Source organism: Camelus dromedarius, chromosome 27 (genome assembly GCF_036321535.1).
Source record: "Camelus dromedarius isolate mCamDro1 chromosome 27, mCamDro1.pat, whole genome shotgun sequence".
NCBI lineage: Eukaryota > Metazoa > Chordata > Mammalia > Artiodactyla > Camelidae > Camelus > Camelus dromedarius.
The window spans coordinates 2802472-2823741 of record NC_087462.1 but is presented as its reverse complement, the minus strand read 5'-3'; the positions used below and the strand labels follow the sequence as shown (position 1 = coordinate 2823741).

At 53.9% G+C, this 21270-nt stretch overlaps 1 protein-coding gene and 1 long non-coding RNA gene across 4 annotated transcripts; one reads left to right on the top strand and one right to left on the bottom strand.

Moving 5' to 3' along the window:
• The first annotated feature begins 100 nt into the window (after positions 1–100).
• On the top strand, positions 101–8937 carry LOC105105306 (uncharacterized). 2 transcript variants are annotated; one of them, XR_838647.3, is made up of 3 exons: positions 101–246; positions 5053–5131; positions 7768–8937. It is a non-coding gene; the product is annotated as an uncharacterized LOC105105306 (long non-coding RNA). The 2 variants fall into 2 exon arrangements; XR_838648.3 differs by having other exon boundaries at positions 101–254.
• YJU2 (YJU2 splicing factor homolog) lies at positions 6277–20798 on the bottom strand. 2 transcript variants are annotated; one of them, XM_010999085.3, is made up of 8 exons: positions 20653–20798; positions 18578–18678; positions 17015–17159; positions 14607–14741; positions 12102–12283; positions 10795–10915; positions 7887–8031; positions 6277–6896 (listed from the first exon to the last, which is right to left on the bottom strand). In XM_010999085.3, the coding sequence occupies exons 1-8, from the start codon at positions 20674–20676 to the stop codon at positions 6784–6786; spliced, it is 966 nt and encodes a 321-aa protein (XP_010997387.3). In that variant the 5' UTR covers positions 20677–20798; the 3' UTR covers positions 6277–6783. The 2 variants fall into 2 exon arrangements, with proteins under 2 accessions (XP_010997387.3, XP_064335829.1); XM_064479759.1 differs by lacking the exon at positions 6277–6896 and adding an exon at positions 6911–7108.
• Positions 20799–21270: the final 472 nt, after the last annotated feature.

The following is a 21270-nucleotide window of genomic DNA, read 5'->3' as shown; positions in this document are numbered from 1 at the left end:
CCCACCGCGTCTTCCCCCGCCCCCTCCCCCCCCGCGCTCCCCTCGGAGGTGACTGAGACCTTCAGCTGTTCTGGGGAGGGAGGGGAGCCGCTGCCGGTGGGGGGAGGAGGGATGCGGGGCGGGAGTCGCGGGGGCTGAGGCCGCGGCGACTGGACAGTGACCCGAAGGACCCAGGCTGGCAGGAGCGAGAGAGAAGCGCGGGAGGTGGGAACCAACAGAGGCTGACCTTGCTCGGGAGAGCGAGAGGTGCTGAGGTGGGGAGGTGGGAGAGGGAGTGGAGGTGGAAATTGGCCGGGAAGTGTGGGGCTGGACTTGACCGCCAGAAAGGGTGAAATTGACCGGCAGAGGGGGTGAGAGTCGCCACTGCTGAGGACTGAAATCGACCAAGGATCTGAGGTGAAACTGACCAGGAGACTGGGGGTGTGGAAATTGTTCCAGAGGTCACTGGCTAAAATGGGTATCGACGCAGCCAGCTGAAGGAAGAGGGCAGACGACAGAAGCGACGGGGTTCTGCCTTCCCCTCCCCCAAGAGGGCTCTTCTCCGTCCCCTCTTCCCAGGGGATTAATTGCAGGATGGGGGAAGGGGGCTGGGGCAGCTGGCCATGGGAAGGGAGATGGTATCTGTGCCTGCGTGTGTCTTCAGCATCTGTCCTTTTGTGGTTTCTGGGGGTGGAGGCAGGGAGGGGTCACAAATGAGAGAGGTCTCCGTCTTGCCTGGCCTGGCTGCCTGTAGGCAGCTGCAGCTGTCTGGGGGTGAGGACGCTAAGGGGTTAGGGGGCAGTGAGAGAGGCAAAGGGAGCTGCTGGCCGGTTCTAGAGCAAACACATTTTTTCTTTTCCCATAAAGGGGCTTGCTCAGTTCCCCCTAATAGTGCAGTAAGAGAGGGGTGGTCAGAAAGGATGGGCCCTCAGATTTTCTTCTCCAAGCCCCCTAGGGTGGGCAGGTGCCTATGGCTTGGAGGGGAGGAAGGACACAAGTCAGAGGTGACACTGGTGTGAGCTGCCCCCCCCCCCAAGAATAGTGGGACCAGGGCAATGTCTATAGGGACTGCACTTTGCTCTCCTGATTTGAAAAATGGTGCTTCTGGTAGGAAAACCCCAGAGAGCTTGAGGAAGGATCGCCAAGGAGGGAGTGAATTTTCTCCTGATGGGGAAACTGAGGCACAGAGAGGGGAGGGACACCCCACACAGCTCATTTCTGCTTGGACGCCGTGATATGTCCTGGCTTGGGGTGACATTTGACACCTGCCAGGTCTCTTCATGGAATCAGAGGTTCTCTGTCTCCCCTCCACTATTAGTCCATTTCCCAGATGGGGCAAATGAGGTCCAGAGCTGACAAGGCAAGGTCTGTCCTCCCCTCGTCTTTCCTGCTTTGGCTGACTCGCCCAACACAAACCTGTTGAACTCGGTCCTCCCTCCCAAAAAACATTCATACAGCCCCCCACCCCACCCCGCCCTCTGCTATCAGCAGCAAGGCAGCACCCCTCGGGACTGCCAGGGAGCAGGCGGATGATTGTCCTGTTTTCTGTCAGCCGTAAGGCAACTCCCTGCCCAGCCAGGGATGAGCTGCTGACAGAGCTCATCAAATCCAAGTCCTCTCCCTGTCAGATAAACACGCGATGTCTAAGGTATAGATATTTGAAAGGGGCCTTCTAATTACAGTGTGTGTCAGGAATAGCAATTAGAGGGCCCCGGAGGCAGAATCAAACGGCGTTTGACTTTCCTGCGCTTTTGAGCTGGCTTCTCCTGGGGCTGCCCCGACTCCCACCGCAAGAGCAGGGAGGGGGTTTGGGGAGGAGTGGGAGGTCATGGATGAGGAGGAGAGTCAGGCTGGGGGTCTAGCGACCCCAAGGTGGTGTGACCTTGAATAGCCACATAACCTTGGGTGTGATTTTCTTTTCTTTTTTTTTTTTTTTTTGGTGGGGAGGGCAGGGAATTTTTTTTTATGCGGGTACTGGGGATTGAACCCAGGACCTCTTGCATGCTAAGCATCTGCACTACCACTAAGCTATACCCTCCCCTCGGGTTTTGGCTTTCTGACTGGGGGAGGAGGGAGCGAAGGAGCCATGCCAGGAGGGGGCTTTGGCATGGACAAAGACAAGGAGGCAGATAGTCTAGGGGTCCTGGGCTGAGGGGACCTCCCTTCCCCCAGCATGAGTGGCCTCCTCTTGGGTGGGGCTCAGTTTCTGACCTTAGGTAAGTGATCTGGACTACCTTCCTGTCTGTACAACGAGAGTAACAGCTAACTTCTGTTGAATGCTACTGCCTGGCACTGTTTTGGGCACCTTAAAACATTTTTTTTGGAGATGTAATTCACATACACCATAATCTACCCACTTAAAGAGTAGATTTCAATGGGTTTTAGTACATTCACAAGATTGTGTAATCATCACTAATTCTAGAACAATTTCATCATCCCCCAAAGAAACCCCACACCGTTAGTAGTCACTCCCCATTCTTCCCAAATCTCCAGCCCCTGGCCTCCATGAATCCACTCTCTGTGGGTTTGCCTGTTCTGGACATTTCACATAAATGGAATCCCACTCTATGCTACCATCTGTGTCTGGCTTCTCTCACTGAGCACCATGTTTTTAAAGTTCATCTAAATGGTAGTGAGTGTCAGTGTTTCATTCCTTTTTATGGCTGAACAGTACTTTCTTGTATGGCATACAGTAGGTGCTCAGTATATGCTTAGGGTGGATGGGACCTCAGGAAGAAGAGAGAGGAGGTCCCTGGTTGGGGTTGTGCCTGCTCTCTCTTGCCTCATGGATCCCCATGTCTGCAGGGGGGTGGGAACCAAGGCACCGGACAGGAGGGGACCAGAGGGGCATGGCCCATGATGGGGCCTAAACACTCCTGATCTGATGGAGGAGGTGTGGCCTCAGGAGCTCCTAGTCTGATAGGAGAGGTAATTTCTATCCTCAGAAGCTCCTGAACACAGCCCTGCCTTTCTGAGCTCACAGTCTGATGAGACATGGCCTTGCTCTCAGAAGCCCCTAGTCTGATGGAGGAGGCATGACCCTGCCCTCTGAAGTACCCAGCCTGACAGAGGAAATACGTGCCTGCTTTCAGGAGCTCCCAGTCTAACGGAGAAGACATGGCTCTGCCTTCCAGGGCCCCAGGCTGATGGGGAAGGCACGGGTCCGCCCCCAGAAGCTCCCAGTCTACGGAGCGTGGTGGTCAAAGCTGCAGCCTCGCAGCCCTGCAGTTTCAAACCCAGGTCCTGCCTGTCACCCACTCTGCGTGTAAGGGAGTGTGTGCCCGAGGCCATGGGCGGCGAGCTCTGGGGTGGAGGGAGCTTGGGGAAGCAGAAGCTCTGGGGTGGAGGGAGCTTGGGGAAGCAGAAGCGGCCCCTCGGCCCCTCCTCTCCTTTGTGAAGCCCAGGACCTGGCGGGAGTGGGCTCCAGCAGGAGGGGAGGCCACCCCCCACCAAGTCCCTCTGATGTGCTCGGGCAGCCAGGCAGCCCCAGGGGAATTGACGGAGGAGATTCTGGATGAGGCCTGACAGCTCCCAAGGACCAGATGACGGACACAGAGCTTGAGGGGGAATGGGGACCGTCAGCCGCGATGGGGAAGGGCAGGCCCCAGAGAGTGAAAAGGGGAGTATCCCGGGGAGGCAGGCTCAGGGCAGGGAGTGGGCTGGGGCCCTGGGTGGTCAGCACACATGACAGACCCCCATGTGTGGCTGTGCTGTGCCTCTGCCTGCTCGGCCTTGGGAACCCCCGCAAGGAAACTGGGGGCCAAGAGACACACTGTTCTGAGTGGGAGAACAAAGCCTGCAAGGAAAATAAGAATGAAAGAAACAGTTCCAGTGGAGTGCAGAGGAGGCGGGGGGGGGGGGGGAGCGGGCGGGGACATGGGGCTCCCTGGGCTTCAAGTTCCTTATCTGTGAGTGGGGGCCACCCACTCAGGCCCCAGACATGCACTGAGCACCTACTAAGTGCTCAGATGATCTCAGGTGCTAGGGACTCATTCATCAACACATTGACCCTTGCAAAGCTCACTGTCCAGGGGGTGGTCTGCAGGTAGACCCTCAGGTGGTCCCGAATGACTGCAGTCTCCTGGTGGTTGCACCCACCTGTGAGCCCCTGGAATGTGGGAGGGACCTGTGGCTCACTTCTAACCAGTGGAGCAGCCACAGTGATGGGGTGCCGCTTCTACCAGACCCTCCTTATGAAGCCAGCTGTTGGAAACATCTGTGCAGGCAAGGAACTAAGGGCAGTCTCTGGCCCAGAGTCCGTGAGGAAATGCATTCTGCCAACAAACACGTGAATGAGTTTGGAAATGGATCCTGCCCCCGTTGGGCCTTCAGATGAGACCCCAGCCCCAGCCAACACCGCAGCTGCTGCTGTGAGACCCTGAAGCAGACAACTCAGCGAAACCACACCCAGATTCCTGTGGTTTTAAGCTGCTGAATTTGGGGATCACTGGTTATGCAGCATTAGATCACTAATACAGGGGCCACAGGCAATAAACTCACCTTCTCAGGCACCCCCTCAGAACCATCCTACCCTGCTTTAGTTTCCCAAACATTATCACCACCTCTTGTATTTTTTTTATATCTTAATATGATATTTAGATGTTTAGCCTTTTATCTCTCATCTTCCAACAAGTATGTCACATTCGAGAGTGGTCTATGAAGCTGTTTTTCTTCACTGCTGTAGCCTCAGTGCCTAAAACAGAGCCGGGCACATAGCTGGTGCTCAATAATTGTTTGGAACAAGCAAATGGATTAATCACTTGCTTTGGGAAGCTTAAACAAATGAGTGCACGTGAAGAGCTTAGCAGAGGTTTGGCAGACGGTCCGTGCTTCACTGACATAGCTGTTATTATTCCCTAAATGGACCCCACGTACTCCATCCACCGTGTCACCTGTCCTCAGGGTGACATCAGCCAGCAGGGATGTAGGAACAGTGTGAGCCTAGAAGTCAGGGTAGGAGTTGTCTTGGCCACCTTTCCCTGGAGGCTGTGGGGAGCAGAGCTGTGTGACCCAGACTGGGGCCAGAGAACCTTTTCTATAAAGGTCCTGAGAGTAAATATTTTGGCTTTGCAGGTCCTAGAAACACTGTCTTAACCACCCACTTCTGCCGCCGGAGAGTGAAGGCAACCATGGATAATATGCACACAAATGGGTATGTCAGTGTGCCAATAAAACTTCATTTACAAAAATAGGCGAGGGGCCAGGTTTGGCCTGTGGACCATAGTATAGTGACCCATGTTTTAGAATGGAGTTAGGTTAAGACTTAATAATATTAAGTAGATAATAGTAACAGATGGTGCTCAGCAACTTATAACTGGCCGCGTACAAGGCAAAAATTGTGTGGATCAGGAGCATTGGAAGTTCAGGAAACAGTCTGACAGAATGAATCAGAATGAACCAGAGAGGTCCCTCCCCTAAGTCTCTGTTCACAACTACTTAAGCTGGATGATTTATTTTTTAAGTATTTTTTTGAGGGGGGAGTTAATTAATTTATTTACTTTTAACGGAGGTACTGGGGATCAAACCCAGGACGTCGTGCATGCTAAGCATGCATTCTACTACTGAGCTAGACTCTCCCCTGGGTGATTCATTTTAACCCAGAGTCTCTGAGTGGCCAACATCCCAGGCCCTGCCTGTAGGATGCTGAGTTGGGAGGAAATGGGTGCTGGTCCATGCTTCACAACTGGCTCTGGCGTGGAGGACCGATTTGCAGCATTTGCCAACTTCCATGGTGTAAACACTCCTGCCGTGGCCAGCTGTAAGCTGCTGAGCATAGAACTTGGAAGAGAGATGCAGGAGGCTTCAGTTCTCACCAGCTGCCAGTGGGGGCTGGCTTCAGGGTTTCAGAATCAGGCCCCCCAGGTTCCATCCTCGCAGCCATGGAGCTGTGATGTGAGACCCCCTGCCCCTCACAAGAAGCCTTGGTTGGATCCCGGTTCACTTCTTCATCCTGTCCCTAAGCAGGGAAATCATGGTAGGAAGCAGATCCCCAGAGTGGGGGCGTTTCATTCCCAAACTCTGACCGCGAAAAGCACAAAACCTCATTATCGGATGCCAGACGCAAGTCTGTGTGTTTGTGAGTGTGTGTTGGAGAAGGGCTGATGGCAGTAACCCTGGGAGAGAAGAGATGGGGGTTGATCAGGATATGGAGGAGTCTTGTGGGGGCACAGGACCTTCAGCTAGAAAATACTGCAGTAGGAGAGGCAACCCTGAAGGAGCACGAGGTGTGGAACCAGACTTACTGGCCACGTGACCATATCAGTTTCCTATTGCTTAACAGATTATCCCCAAACTGCATGTGCTAGACAGCATTTATTATCTCGTCTTTTCTGAGAGTCAGGAGTCAGGGACTGGCTGGGTCGCGTGGGTCTGCAGCCCCTCCTCAGATGCTGGCACAGACAAGGTGCCCAGGCCAGATCAGCAGGTTCCTTTCACTGGTTCCAGATGGTTCTGTGGTGGGAAGGGATAGAGCCAGTTGGGGTGGGAGGGCTCATCCACGTGCACAAAACACCTCTGACAACTCAAGGACTGTCCGAGAGACTACCTCCAAGGCCTGCTGGAAGCTGTTCCAGGGATGCTGTGGTGTGAGCTGCGGACCCCGAGCTCCAGAGAGCGGGAGGGAGGGGGGACAGGAGAGACACTGAGTCCTTTGGCGGAAGCTCTCGCTGGCCCCACCGGCCTCGGAAGACATTCGTGTTTGTCTGGTCGTAACTCCAGTTGGTCCCAAGGCCTCCTGCCCGACCACTGACCACCGTCTGGAGCTGGATGTGTGACCTTGACCCCAGGAAGGGCCGGGGGCAGGGCTCAGTTGCTGCTGTTGCTGTCCTCGCTGTCCGAATACACACCCAGCTGGCTCAGGGAGGAGGTGCCGGGCATCCGGGGAGCAGGGTCAGCCACCTGCCCATTCTCTGTGGCGCCTGGGGGAGAGGCAAGAGCTAGCTGACCAGGCGTCTCCCTGCAGCCCCTCTCCGGACAGCTCTGGGAGGGCTGAGCCCAGGTGAGGTCGGCCATTCCTGCTTGTTTGCAGCCTTTCTGGAAACCGCCTGGCAGACCCATCACAGTGCAAATCCACACACCCCTTAGCCCAGCAGCTCCACTTCTGAAAGCTGACCCGGGTGGGCACAGGTGCCTGTGCAGGAGTACAGCACAGAAAATGGAAATGTTCCAAGTCCCAAGTGAACCCGTGTACCACTGTGATGAAGAGGGGCAGACACTGGCTTCGCCACCCACCCGGCTGTGTGGCTCTGGGCCAGTGGCTTCACCTCTCTGGGCCTCAGTCTCCTCACCTGATAAGCGGGGTACTAACTGTTCTGGTAACAATGGCCCACGTATCCAGAAGGCCCGGTGGGCACCAGGATATACTGCAGGCACCTGATGTGGAGCAGCTCAGGGATCAGCCCCAAACTCTACGAGGCCCTGGGGGTTGGTCCTGTTGTCATCCACGTCTTACGGGGGACAGGCTCCTCAACCGAGGCCACAGACCAGCACGTGGTGCCCCAGAATCCTGCTCTTTCCACCTCGCTGGGCCGACCCCACCCTAATTCTCCATCTCCCAAGGTTCGGGGGCCACATACACAGAGCGTAAGCGACACAACCACCAGGAGGCAGACACATGGGAACCGGCCTGGGGCTGGTGTCTGTGGACAATGGAAGACAGGGTACTGGAGGCGGTGGGATCTGGCGATCTACCCTATACATCCTCATCCGACTTGAGTTTTAAAAACGAGCACTTGCTCTTTTTGTAATTAAAAGATAAAAGGAAACTCCACCCTTCTCCCCTTACCCTAGGTGGGGTGCACACACTCCCCAGCTCACACCCCACGGAGGCTCTGAACAGCAGGAGCGCTGCTGCCACCTGGTGGCCACCCGTGGTACTGCATGCAGCTTCCGGGTCAGCAGGAACCTACCTTGGGCAGGTGGGGCCCCACCGCACTCGATGCTGCAGTCCAGGTCTGTTTTCTTCACCACGACCAGGCCCGACAGCTGGGGCCTGCTACCAAGGGTGCCCACGCTGCGCTCCCAGCTCTCTGCCTTCTTCTTGGCTTTTGGGGCCTGCAGGTGGTGGTGGTGGGGAATGACTCAGGGGTCTGTCCCAGATCCCACCCCTTCTCTGGCCTCCCTGCTCCTAGTACCCAGCTGAGCCAGGAGATTTACCATTCCCATTTCCCCTGCTGTGCTGACCAACTCTCTCCCCTGCTCTAAACTCCTCTGTGGCTCCCCATTGCCCTAAGCTTGGCACTCAAGGTGTCTGCCCATTTTCTACGGCACACACCCTGCACTTACACTTCCTAAATCACACCGTGGCTGCTCACCTCCACGCTTCTACCCACGCCATTCCCTTCACCTGGAATGCCCCCTTTGCTTCTAGTTCACTTGGTGAACCCCTACTCATCCTTCAATACCCAACGCAAGTATCTGCTCTCCTGGGAAGCCTTTCCCCGTAGTTCAAGTAAGTGCTGCATGTCTGTGACCACAGTGCCCTCTACTGCCTTATTAACTGCCTCCTCAACCACGCGGTGGAGTGCTGTCTTGTTCACTGCTAGGTCTGTATTAGGTGCTCAACATGTTCTAAGGAATGATGGAAGATGCAGGAACCCACACTGGGAACTAGTTAGGGGGAAGCAGAAAGAGACTCAGCCCCACCTCCAGCTCTTTTATCTCACCAGGAGGGACCCCTTGCATCTGTTTGATGTTTAAATAGAGGAACTGGAAACCACTGGGTACAGGAGGCCGTCAGAGCCAGGAGCTGGGGGTGCAGGGGAGCTCACCACAGGGGCCAACGAGGGTGGGTGAGCAAGCAGATGACAAGGACACAGTCATCAGACCAGTGGTGTGAAAGAAAGAAGTCAGGGTGGTGTGACAGTGTACAGGGGGGCGGCCACTGCTGCTAAGCTGGTCAGCAGAGGTTTCATCAGAGAGGTGCCCTTGTGCTGAGGTCAGACGAGGAGATGCAAGGGAGGGCGCTCTAGGCAAAGGTGGGGGGGGGACTGGGCCTGGCCCATTCAGGGGGCTGGTGCGACTGGAGTGGTGGGGTGGGGGGAGGAGGAGGACACAGTGGCCACCCTGCATTCCCTGTGTGTGGTGACCAGGACAGACGCAGTCCGGGGCAGGGACAGAGAGAGACTGGCAGTCCCAGCTGAACCTTTCTTATCCGGCACCACCGAGCTGACTGGCGGAATAACTGCTGTCCTTCACCTCTTGTCAAGCACCGTTACGGGCCCCGGTGTCGGGCTGGGCGCTGAGAGCTGCGTGTATTCGACCCCAAGCCTGTTTAAGCCAGGTGCTTGTGGGATTAAACTAAACCAAGGGAAAGAGAGGGCTAAAAAAAGAGGTGCTTCCCTAAGGGTTATAGGGAAGTTTGTGTAAAACAAAAGAAAACAGAAGGTCTACCATCAAATTAGTGACAAACAAGGTAACTATAAAAAAAGACGGGGAAAATCATAAAAGGTCAGACTGCGCTGAGAGAACCTTCAATCTCTTCCTCCACTTGAAAGAAAAAAATAAAGAGGAAATTTTAGACAATGAATCCTGAGGGTACAAGACAGTGTGAGAACTCTAACCAGGGGATACAGCCTCAAAAAAAACATCTAGGTCCTATGTCAAAAGATTAATGGGTGAGAGTGAGTGGCCTGCAAACCCACGCTTGGAATTCTCAGCTGAAACATGGCTGTGCCACGAAAGACTACATTTCCCAGGCCCCTTTGCAGTGGGGTGTGGTCGGGTGGTCCAGTTCTGACCAATGGGGTGTGAGCAGAGGGATGTGCTCAGCCCAGGGTATGTGGACCCTCCAGGCCCTCCTCCCCTGCCCTATCCTTCCCACTGGCTGGGATGCAGACGTGGCACTGAGCTGCCTTGCAGTGAGGGCACCATGCTTGGAACGGCAGGACAATGAGGAGGCCTCCTGGGCCCGGGACACCAGGGAACCACCCTCCCTGTTCTGCATGGCCCTGTACAACTGTTGTTTCAGAGAAAAGTAACTTCTGTGCAGTTGAAACCGCTGTTCCTTTGGGTGGTGTCCAGTGGTTAGACTTGTATTTAACTAATACAGACCACAAACACGGTTTGAATTAAAATAGAAACACTCTGGGGTGTCTGTGTTATTTACAATTTCCCACTTTAACCCCTCTCCTTCGATTAACAAAACCGAGTGGCCCTGACCACCTTGGGTAAGACGGCCATGCTGGAAAATGCCAGTCATCCCTGGCCCCTCCCGGCCAAACCCTCTTCTTGCCATCTGTCTGCCAACGCCGGCAGCTGGAGGCGGCAGCTGCCAGCTTCCACTGCGGCAGATATTGCCCCGTGACCACGTCCAGCCCTGGGCCTGGAGGGGAGTGGAGGTGGGCTGCATCTGAATCCGGGCCTCGGGCTGCTTGCAGGCGTTCCTCCGCACACCCTCAGCCTTCCTGCAGCGGGAACCCCAGGGTGCGCTGAGCCAACTGTAACCACGGAGCTGGAATCCACGTTCCAGGACAGGGCAGAACAAGATGCGGGGGAGCCTGCATCCCTGAATGATCGCATGGAGCAGGGCTGCCCGGGAGTCCACAACTTGGGGAGTCTCCTGGTTTCTGCAGCTGAAGCAGGGGTGCAAAACTACTGATCCACAGGGCCTACCACCTGTCTTTGTAAATAAAGTTTTATTGGCACATGGCCACGCTGGCTTATTTACACATGATCTATGCCTATTTTGTGCTACGATGGCAGAGGTGAGCATTTACGACCCAGACTCCTCTTTCAAGACAAAGTTAAGCCAAACCCTGGTTCACTTGGTTCCTGCTTAACCTGTGAGTGGGTGGAGATGCAGGCAGCCCCACTCACCTCGTCCAGGATGGCAGTGGGGTTGGGCCGGACAGCCGGCCGGGGCTGGCAGGGAGGATCACCCTCGTCTGAATCAGAGTCTTCCAGGAGTCTTCGTTTCCTAGATTCTTCCACTAAGGTGCTGCGGGATGGAACATGGGACTTGGGGATGCACTCTGGTGGGGGGCAGTGGCTGAGACACACAGTCCCTTCCCCACCTGCTGAGGCGTGCTTCCCTGACCTCACTGAGCAGGGGATGCAGGGTACACAAATACCTTAAAAAAGTAAAAGTGCTTTGTCTACTGGGCCCAGTGGGGTGGTTAAGTGCCTGGAGGCTGGAACCAGGCTGTCTGGATTCGAACCCCAGCTGGGGGATCTCGGTCAGGGCTGTGCCTGGAGCTCCCTATACCTCAGTTCTCTCGACCACCATAATGATGGGGCCAAACCCCAAATAGCCTGGCACCCAGAAGGGGCTCGATAAATGCAGACACCGCTCCCTGCTAGTCATGGAATCACCGATCTGCCAACCCAACAGTGCCGACTGCGCACCTACTACGTGCCTGACCCTGTTCCAGGCCCCGGAGCCAGAAGCCAAACCAAGTCCCTGTTCAGACTCTCGAGGGAAGACACGATAGATCTGGAAAGGGGTGAATCAGCAAGATGGCTCTGGACAGCGGGAGATGTCGTGCAGAAGCATGAACACAACAGGCCTGAGGCCATGTCTTGCGAAGACTGCTCACCAGCCTGGCCCTTGGGGGTGTCTGGAACTAGGCCTGGGGCTCCTGCCACCCTTGCTGATGAGGGGCTCCCTGTCCCTGCACTGTCTGTGCAAACATGGGGTCTACACAGGCACCTGCTCTCCTCTCGGAGCCTGGGGTCTCAGCCGTGCTGGACAGAGGTGCTTGCGTGACTGGGTCTCATGAGTCCCCCTGGGCATGACAGCTCACTTGCACTGTCCCATCTCGTTTTGGGGGAATTAAGCCCGTCCTGTGGGATGCCACCGGGAGAGGACAGCTTGCACCCGGTCCCCCGACTCTGCCCCAGGCACCTTTCCCCTCTGCTGATGTTTCTCTGTAACTTCACTACAATTAGCCATTGAACCTGGGGGTGGTCTTGGGGCCCCGATACAGATGCCATGAAAGAGAACGTGAGATGAGGGGTGCAGGGAAGGCCTCCCTGAGAAGGTGACCCTTGAGGGGGCCGTGGAAAGATCCGGACGGGGAATTCCAGGCAGAAGGAAGGGACCTACGAGGGCTGTGCGCTTGGTGGGCACACCCAGGGCTCCCGGGACTGCGGCCCTGCCCTCCATGACTCGCGCCCCGACTCACGCCGCCTCCCTCTCGTCCTCCTCCTGCTCCTGCTTCTGCCGCTCCTCCTCCGACAGGCGGTGCTGCCGCAGCATGGCCTCGAAGTCCACGTGCGCCTGCCGCTGGTTCAGGTCCTTGAGCTCCTGCAGGTTCTCCAGCACCTCCATCTCCAGCTTGGAGTCCTTGGTTCTGTTCTCCAGCACCTGACGGGCAGGAAGACACTGGGCTCAGTGTGCTAGGGCCTCACCCTGCCACACAGCCTGTCTGGCCTCGGGGGTCACAGGGGCAAGGCAAGGACACCACACCCTGGTGCCTCGATCCACAGCGCCTGGTCCCGTCACTGTACCCATTTCACAGCTTGGAACACTGAGTTTCTGGGAGGGCAAGGGACTGCCTGAGGCCATGTGGCTGGTCAGTGGTGGAGCCAGGTGGCCTGGACATCCAGCCTGGCTCTGTCACTCAGTAAAAATAATAAAGCAGATTAACAAAGACAACCTGAGCAACTGCCATGTGCCAGGTGCCAGGCTGAGGTGTTTCCAAACATAACGTCATTTACTCTTTGCAACAACCCCATTTTACAGCCAAGGAAACTGAGGCTCAAAGAGGCGGGGCTGGTCCCCCCAGGTGTCCGAGAGGTGGCTCTGGAGCCCGGCAGGGCTGGGTGTGACTCCTTCCTGGCTCTGTCGCCTTGTTGTGTTAGCCCTCTGGGAAAGCTCTGGCGTTCGTGGTGGTTTGGAAACACGGTCACACGTTCTTTGGCCTAATTCCTCTCCCACGGAGGGAGGGCTGGTTCAGTGACTCGCTTCTAAGGAACAGAATAGGACCAATGATGTGTGTCACTTCAGAGACACAGAAGGCCCTGGGCTGCTCCTTGTTCTCTCTAGGACTCTCACCAGGGGAGGGGGGCGGCCCCCACACTGTGAGGGGGCTCGAGCTGCGGAAGGGCCCACGTGGAGAGGAGCTGAGGCCCCCAGCCCACAGCCACACGTGGGAGCCGTCCTGGAAGCAGCTCCTTCAGCCCTCAGGTGAGGCAGCCCCGGCCGACAGATTTACTGTGACTGTGTGAGGGACCCCACACCAGAACCATCCAGCAAAGCTATTCTTGGATTCCTGACCCTCAAAAACTGTGGGATGATAAACATTTCAAGTTGTAATAAACGTTTGAAGTTGCAAAGTTTTGAGGTAACTTGTTACACAGGGACAGCTAACCCATACCAGGGTAACAAGCCCTTGCTGGCCAGTGTAGCGGTAACTGGAGCTGCACACGGACAGCACTGGAGCAGCTCTGGGCACACAGCAAACTGTCTCTAAGGCCCATTTCTTTCCCTGCTGCTCTGTGCAGCCACTGAAGAGTCAGATCAGATCATAACTGGTAGAGGCGGGAGGGACCAGGAATAGAGGAGGATTACGGGGCGAGAGAAGACAGGAGGGAACACGGACATTCAGTATTTCTGAGAAAAGTAGCAAAAATGTCCAGTTACAGATGAAAATAATTTCTTTAAGGAATAACAACAGTCTGCACATTTATGGACTACTGACTATGTGCCAGGCCCCGTCCTCAGTTTTATGTGTATGAGCTCATTTAATCCTCACCACAGGCACATAAGGAGGGGACAGTTTCGATCTCATTTTACAGATGAGGACGCTAAGGCACAGAGAGGCCACGTGCCTTGGCCAAGGTCACATAGCCAAGGAATGGTCAAGAGAACTTTTCCTTCTATAACCTAGACTTAACCCCCTTACTGGTCTAACAGGTCACGGGAACCTCTGTAGAAAACTGTAGGGTAGCCGCCTGCAGGAAGTACCTTGTGTTCTGAAGTCCAACTTCCTGGCTCCCTGAGTCTGTTCTCTCTTGCTGTGCAACAATTTGCCACCAGCCCAGTGGCTTAACACAGCAGGAATTCACTGTCTCACGGTTTCTGTGCGTTGGAAGTCTGGCCTGGCGTGGCTGGGTTTTCCAGCAGGGTCTCACTAGGCTGAGGTTAAGGGCCCAGGGCCCTCTTCTGAGCTTGCCCAGGCTGCTGGAGAATTTAGTTCCTCGTGGTTGTGGGACTGAGATCCCCGCCTTCCTGCTGGCTGGGGGCCGGGGGCCATTCTCAGCATCTAGACACTGCCCACCTTCTCTGCCATGTGGCCTTCTCCACAGTGTCACTCCTTCACATCTCTGATGTCCTCTGTCTCTGACTCTAGACCCAGACTAATGCGCTCAGGTGACAGGCCAGGTCCACCTGTCTCCCTTTCATGTGATCTCCCTTTCCTGAGGGCAACAACTGGGCTGCAGTTCAATCTAACATATGTGATCACAGGAGCAGACCCTAGTATACCCAGTCCCAGGACTATGCAGGGCGTGTGACCAGGAGGTGGGGGTCTTGGGGACATCTTAAGAGTTCTGCTGACCACACTCCCCACCCCATCACCCTGCCCAGAGGCCTGAGGCAGGAAGGGGCACCGACTCCACCAGCATCCATGCACGCATGCACACACACACGTGTGCAGCCACGCACGCACACGTGGCACCTGGCTCACCTTCATGGGGTTGTTCAGCTCTTCGTCCTCCCGCTCTTTCTGTACCCTCTTCTCTTCCTCCTCCAGGAGCTTCTCGGCCTGGAAGTTCCGCGTGGCTCCGTGCTCCATGGTGTAGTCTGTGTTTTCAGGGTCTGTCTGGGAGGGAGGATGGGCAGATGTCAGCTCGTAAGTCCCTGGGCATCGAAGCTTCTGCTACTAAACAGCAGCCAGCAGCCTCGGACACCTCTCTGTGCTTCACTCCTCCTAATATTGATTCTTTCTTTTCTTGTCTTATTGCTTTGGATAGAACAGTTCTTTCTTTCTAGTGCTCCTGTGTCCTTCTACAGAAACGCTGAACTCCCTAGCATGGAATTTCAGTCCCTTCTCCACCTGCCTACTGCCTCCCTGCTACCTTTCACCCCCCACATTTGCAAATAAAAGTCTCTGGGCCTCTGCACATTTCCCTTCTGTTGTGTGTGTACGCATGCACACTTGACGTTTTTCCCTTGATTATAAATTACACATCAAGTACACACAGGGTATGCTCCCATTTGCATTTATAAAGCAGAGAGGCAAAATACAACGTTGCATCCTGGATAAGACCCTGGAACAGAACGAGGACATTAGTGGAAATGCTGAAATCCACACCATGTCTGGAATTTGGTTAACAGTAATGTTCCAGTGTTGGTTTCTTGTGCGACAGGTGTCCTGTGGAAACGGAAGGTAATAGCAGGAGGGGAAGCTGGTGGGGGCAGATGGGGCCTCTGTGTGCTGTCTGTGCAACTTCTCTGCAAGCCTAAAAGTATTCCAGAACAAGAAGTGTACTATTTCAAAAGCACTGCTTGAATTCTGTTTTTACCACATGCTCACACACGCACACATACACATATATGTGTAATCCTAGTTATTTAATCAACTGAAATTCTTCACAAGAAAGGCCAGTCTGTAACACTGTGCCATAGATACTCCAGTCTGTAAAAAAGTCACGTGTATTCATTAATATCTAAATATATACATATTCCACAATTCAGGTTAAAAATATCATTTTCAGGACATATCAACCCCAATGTCCATTAGCTGATGAGTGGATAAACAAAACACAGTCCATCCACAGAGTGAAATATTATTTGGCCTTAAAAAGGAGTGAAGCACTGACATTCATTACAACTTGGATGAACCCTGAGGACTCGATGCTCAGTGAGAGAAGCAGACACAGAAGGACACACAATGTGTGACTCCATGGATGTGAAATGTCCAGAGCAGGCCAGTCCACAGGGACAAAGAGTAGGTTCCTGGGTCCCAGGGGCTGGTGGGGGGAGATGGGGAGAGACTGCTAATGGGGATGGGGCTTATTTTGGGGCTGTTGAGAATGTCCTGGAATCAGGCAGAGGAGACAGTTTACGACATTAGGAATATACTAAAAAACCACTGAATTACACACTTAAAAGGGTGAATTGTATGGCATATAAATCATCTCATAAAGCTGTTGTCAAAAAAGTAAATAATTAAAATACATAATTTTCAAATGTACTCTGTTTATTTTAATCAAATCTGGGTCTTTTTTATTGAATTATAGTTTACAATGCTGTGTTAATTTCTGGCATACAGCACAGTGATTCAGTTATACATACACATAAATCCATCCCTTGTTCATATCCCGTCTCATTATAGGCCGTTACGAGGTCATGAGTGCAAGTGCCTGTGCTACACGGTAGGACCTTGTTGTTTATTCAAAATCTTGTGGGTTTTTTTTGTTGTTGTTTTGAGGGATTTTTTGGGAGGGGGAGGGGAAGCAATTAAGTTTACTTATTTATTTAATAGGATTTTTTTTTTTTTTTTGGCGAGAGAGATAATTAGACTTACTTACTTACTTTTAGAGGAGGTACTGGGGATTGAACCCAGGACCTTCTGTATGCTAAGCATGCGCTCTACCACTTGAGCTATACCCTCCTCTGCAAGTTTATTTATTTTTTAATGGAGGTGCTGGGGACTGAACCCAGGATCTTGTGCATGCTGAGCACATGCTCTGCCACTGAGCTGTACCCTCCCCACTAAAATCTTGGTTTTTAACTGAACGAAAAAAGCCTCTGGCAAAAAACAAAACAAAACACTCCAACGGTACTTGTGAAGTATGTGAAGAGAAAGCTGTAGGTTCTCTTCATCCTTTCTCCACATCTTTAATGCCACCCTTGGGGTAACAGTTGCAGTGACAGCGTGACCCTGCTGGCGGGAACTATCCCACCGTATAGCAGTTTGTCTGCTGAATCCCTCATGATTGTACAGCTAGGCTGCTTCTGGGTTTTTGCCTTTATAAACAGCACTGCCGGGAACTTCTCCCCAAACATTTGCCATTTCCTGGATTTCCTAGGAAGGAGAGGACAGGAGCGGTGACCCCAGGGGAGGAGGGATAGGCCCAACTGGCCGCCTACCTTGAAGGTGATCTCTGCCAGGCAGCGCGTGCACTTGATGTAGAAGCGGAAGATGGGCAGGCCCAGGTAGGCCTCGTTCTGCACCGTCTCTTTGCGAGCGTTGAACTTCTTGCCCTTGTAGATGTACTCTCCACATGTCTTACACCTGTGGGGCAGGATGGGGACTCAAGCCAGGTCGGGACCCTGGTTCCTACCGGTAGGATGCCTTAGCCTTACCTGGCAGATGGCTGCTTACATGCCTCCCGGGATGGGGAGCTCCCTCCCTCCCAAGGAGCCTGGCCCACTATGTGTACAGATTTCTCTTAGCTGGCACACTCTTATCACTAATATCCACCCAGGTCTCGGCCCAAGTGTCGCCTTCTTGAGAAGCACCCAGACCATGCAGACTAGGTGAGACTCACCTGTCACATACTCCTGGAAGCAAGCCTGATGTTCACAGGGCATCCTGACCTCAAGGGGGGAGATTCCACCAAAAGGAAAGCCACTGGGAGCAAGGCAGAGGTCCTGACCCCCTGCCCTCCCTCAGCCCGTCCCTGGGCCCAGAACACCAACCTCCTGGCTGATCCTACAAACACTCTGGCTTGGTCCCACCTCCGGGCCTTGGCCCTGGCAATTCCCACCGCCCGTGACACCCTTCACTCTTCAGGTCCCAGTTCCACTGGCATGTCTTCTGATATTTCCCTGACCACCCCAGCGAAGCAGCCCTGCTTCCCTGCCCCAACCAGTCACTCTCTCTCACGGTGACTGACGAGTCCTAGAAACGCCTCTCGTGAATAAGCCTGAGCACCTGTTTGTTATCTCTGCTTCCCACCAGACTGGGGTCCCTGGGGTCAAGTCCTGATCCCTACTGTGTCCCTGGCACACAGCCTAGGCTCCGGCACACAGCAGGTGCCAAAAAACTGACTGCTGAGGGGTAAAAATGAAGAAAGGAAGAAGAGAGAGAAAAGCAGCAGATCAGTAACATGTAAACAGGTGCTGAGTTTAACAAAGGTGTCTCTGATCACTACTTCATTTCCAGCAGGCTAAAGTGTGAAAAACTGTGGGGCTTAGAATTGGAGAGCTCTGGTAATTCCGAGGTGGTATAAAGGACCAGGTCTGGGGACTACTGGGAGTTAGGGGAGAATAGAGAGGGTTGGGCGGGGGTCAGGAGGACCTCTCTGAAGGGGTGAGATTTAAGCCAAGCCCTGAAGGGTGAAGAAGAGCCAGCCACATGAGAGCAGAAGGAAGAATGTTCCAGGCAGAGGGAACAGCTTAACAGCTTGTGCAAAGGTCCTGGGGCAGCAGCGGACCAGGCTGTTGGAGGGAGTGAATACATGGTAAACACTTTTACTACCGCTGATCAGGATCTCGAGGCCAGAGCCAGCCAGGAGCTCTGAGAGGTCAGAGAGATTAATCCTGAATGGCAGCAAAACAAGGTCTGGCACGGTCACTCTCTCACTGGGTCCATGCCTGAGCCAGGACTGGTGACCTGGTTTGAGCACTGGGGATGGGCTGCGCCCTGTGGACGCCGGGCACTGGGTCTGTCTGCCCTGACCAGTGCACGGGACCTGCAGCGTCGCTCACCTCATGTTGAAGGGGGCCATCAGCCGCACCACGTACTGCCGGTCTTTGGGCAGCTTGAGCTTGGGGATCTTCGATGGGTCGAAGTCAGGCGGGTAGTATTTCTGTGGGGACAAAGGAAGGGTCAGGGGAGCTGCTTTTAGATGCACGGGTAGGCCAGGGGCAGAGGGAAGGGGCTCTGGGGAGTTGTGTCCAGATCTCCAAGACCACCCCCAGGTTCGATGATTTGGTGAGAGGATTCGTACAACTCCACACACACTTGTGTTCACAGCTACTATTCATCACAGCAGAAGGACAGAGAAGAAAATCAGCAGAGGGAAAAGGCACATGGGGTGGGGCCCAGGGAGACCAGACACAAACTTCCAGAGTCTTCTCCTGATGGAGTCAGGTTCCCCAGGGATGAACTGTGATGATACATGTGGAATGTCTCCCAGGGAAGTTCGTGGGGACCTAGTCCCCAGGGTTTTCACTGGGGGCCGATCATGCAGGCATCTCTGCCTGGCATGTACAAAGAGGCCAGAATCCAGGAGGGGAGCAGATGCTCAGCGAAACCACATTGTCTGTACACAGTTTAAGCTCAGGGAGCCATTCTTTTCAGAGAACAGTGGGAACCATCCTGAAATTCAAGTTCACAGATGCCAGCCAGGTCCAACATTGCAAGCCAGACTTTGCAAGGACAGGTGTCTCAGGCCTGCTGTATTAACTCTTCCTGCACAGGAGCCTGGGATGAGAGATGTGGAGGAGGTGAGTTTGGATTATGAAAAAAATAACTATGTAGGATAATCAGAAAATAAAGCACTTTGCATTTTGAGCACCTACTTGGTGTCAGCTGCTTTTTAGAGAGATTTATATTCCTTGCCTCATAGAATCCTTGCAAAGATTCCATGAGATGAGAGTGATGTACCCATTTTACACAACAGGAAATTGAATCCCAGTGGTTTCAGCTGCTGGAGATCACACAACGTAAGCAGCAGAGCCAGGATTCAGACCTAGAGACATGACTCTGGGAAACTGTAGTATAGTGATGAATTAGATGAATTACAGAGCTGGGGGGGGGGGGATGGGTTTGAGTCCTCTACTCCCTGGCTATTATATAACCTCTCTGGGCCTCAATTGCCTCATCTGAAGAACGGATAACCTGTCCACCTGCGAGGACTTGTTAAGTATGGCACTTAGAGAAATGGCTGGCAAATAGAAGTATCAACCAACAAGTTATGGAAATAGATGGGCCCCCAGTTGGATCCTCAGAATGGAAAGACTTTCAGGACACGAAGTCTAGCACGCTGCAGTAGAATGTGGGGTGGCTAGGGCTGGATCCCTAACATAGGTGTTTAAAAGATTAGGGCACTGAGTCACAGGAAGGGGACATCAACCTGACCTCGGAAACCTGGGCTCCAAGCCATCAGTCTGGAGGTCTGCTGTCTACTCCGTCCTGACATCTTGAGCTTACACACTCCCATGCCGGGGAGCTCATCCCCTTCCTGGGAGCACATACCCTCCTGGAGAGTGGGAAACAGGGACTTAGAATTCCGGAGCTCTCTTCTCCAGAAGCTGAATCCTGCCTTCCAGACACCCCCTCTAAACCCCAAGAGTCCTGGTTTCCCTCAACAGAGCTGGGAGAAATTGCGGCAACTGGAAGGGCACCTCTGACAACAGAGCAGAAGTGTTTAGCAAAGTCTAACCCCTCCAAGGAACACGATTGGCTAGAGACCCCAAGTGGGGCGGGGTTAACAGAGCCACGCCTCCTGAACGTGAGGGTGTAGAGTGGGCATACCAATGATTTACGGAATCTCCGCCCCCAATAGAAGTGATTGGATAATTCCCTAGGACAACCCAATCAGGAGAAGTGATTGACTAGCTACCCCAAGCTCCGCCCCCACAGGTGATTGGGTACAGCCCAGCCTGGAGGGGAAGGTGTAGCGAAGGCCCACCCCCCGCGGAAAGTGATTGGGAGGAGTTTGGAAAAGCCCGCCTGCGGAAGGCCGTTGGGGAAGAAGGCAAAGATACCGAAAGCCCACCACGACCAGAGTTCCGAAATGTCCCGCCCCGAGTAAAAGCCCTAATCGCCCAACACTTACGTTTAAAACTTTTCGCTCCGACATCTTTGCCTCCTATTCTTGTCACTAGCACGAACGTACTGGTTACGCTTGGTGCTTATCGAACTTCCCCGATCGTCCGTCCCATGTTTCCGACTACGTCACATCCTCCACCCGCTCTTATTGGCTGCGGCACACACAGCTCTCCTTTTCATTGGTTATAAGCCCGCCTGTCAAGGTCCTAACCATTCTGTCTTCCCTTCCGAGTTGCAAACTCGGTGGTGCACAACAAAGGTTCCGGGAGGTGCTGGCCCCCTAGAGGTGAGCGGCGTCTCGTTAAAATTTCGACGTGGCCGGTGGTCGCGACATTTCCGGATTTGTTCTTTCATTCAGCAAATAAAGGGCTCACTGTTGGGCGCCTACCCTGTGTGTTGGGCCTTGGGAACCCACACACTTTTCCTGTGTCCCTAGCGCTCACCTGGGGACTGGGACAGTTCTCAAGGGCCACACATGTCCACAAAGGAGCACCCTGGTCGCCCTACCCCAAGTTTATCTTGAGTCACAGGCAGAGACTCAAAGACCAGGCTCCAAATCTACTTACCCCTACACACACGTTAGCTCCCTGCTGTCCTCCCACCATTGCTTGCCTCTGCATAGTCC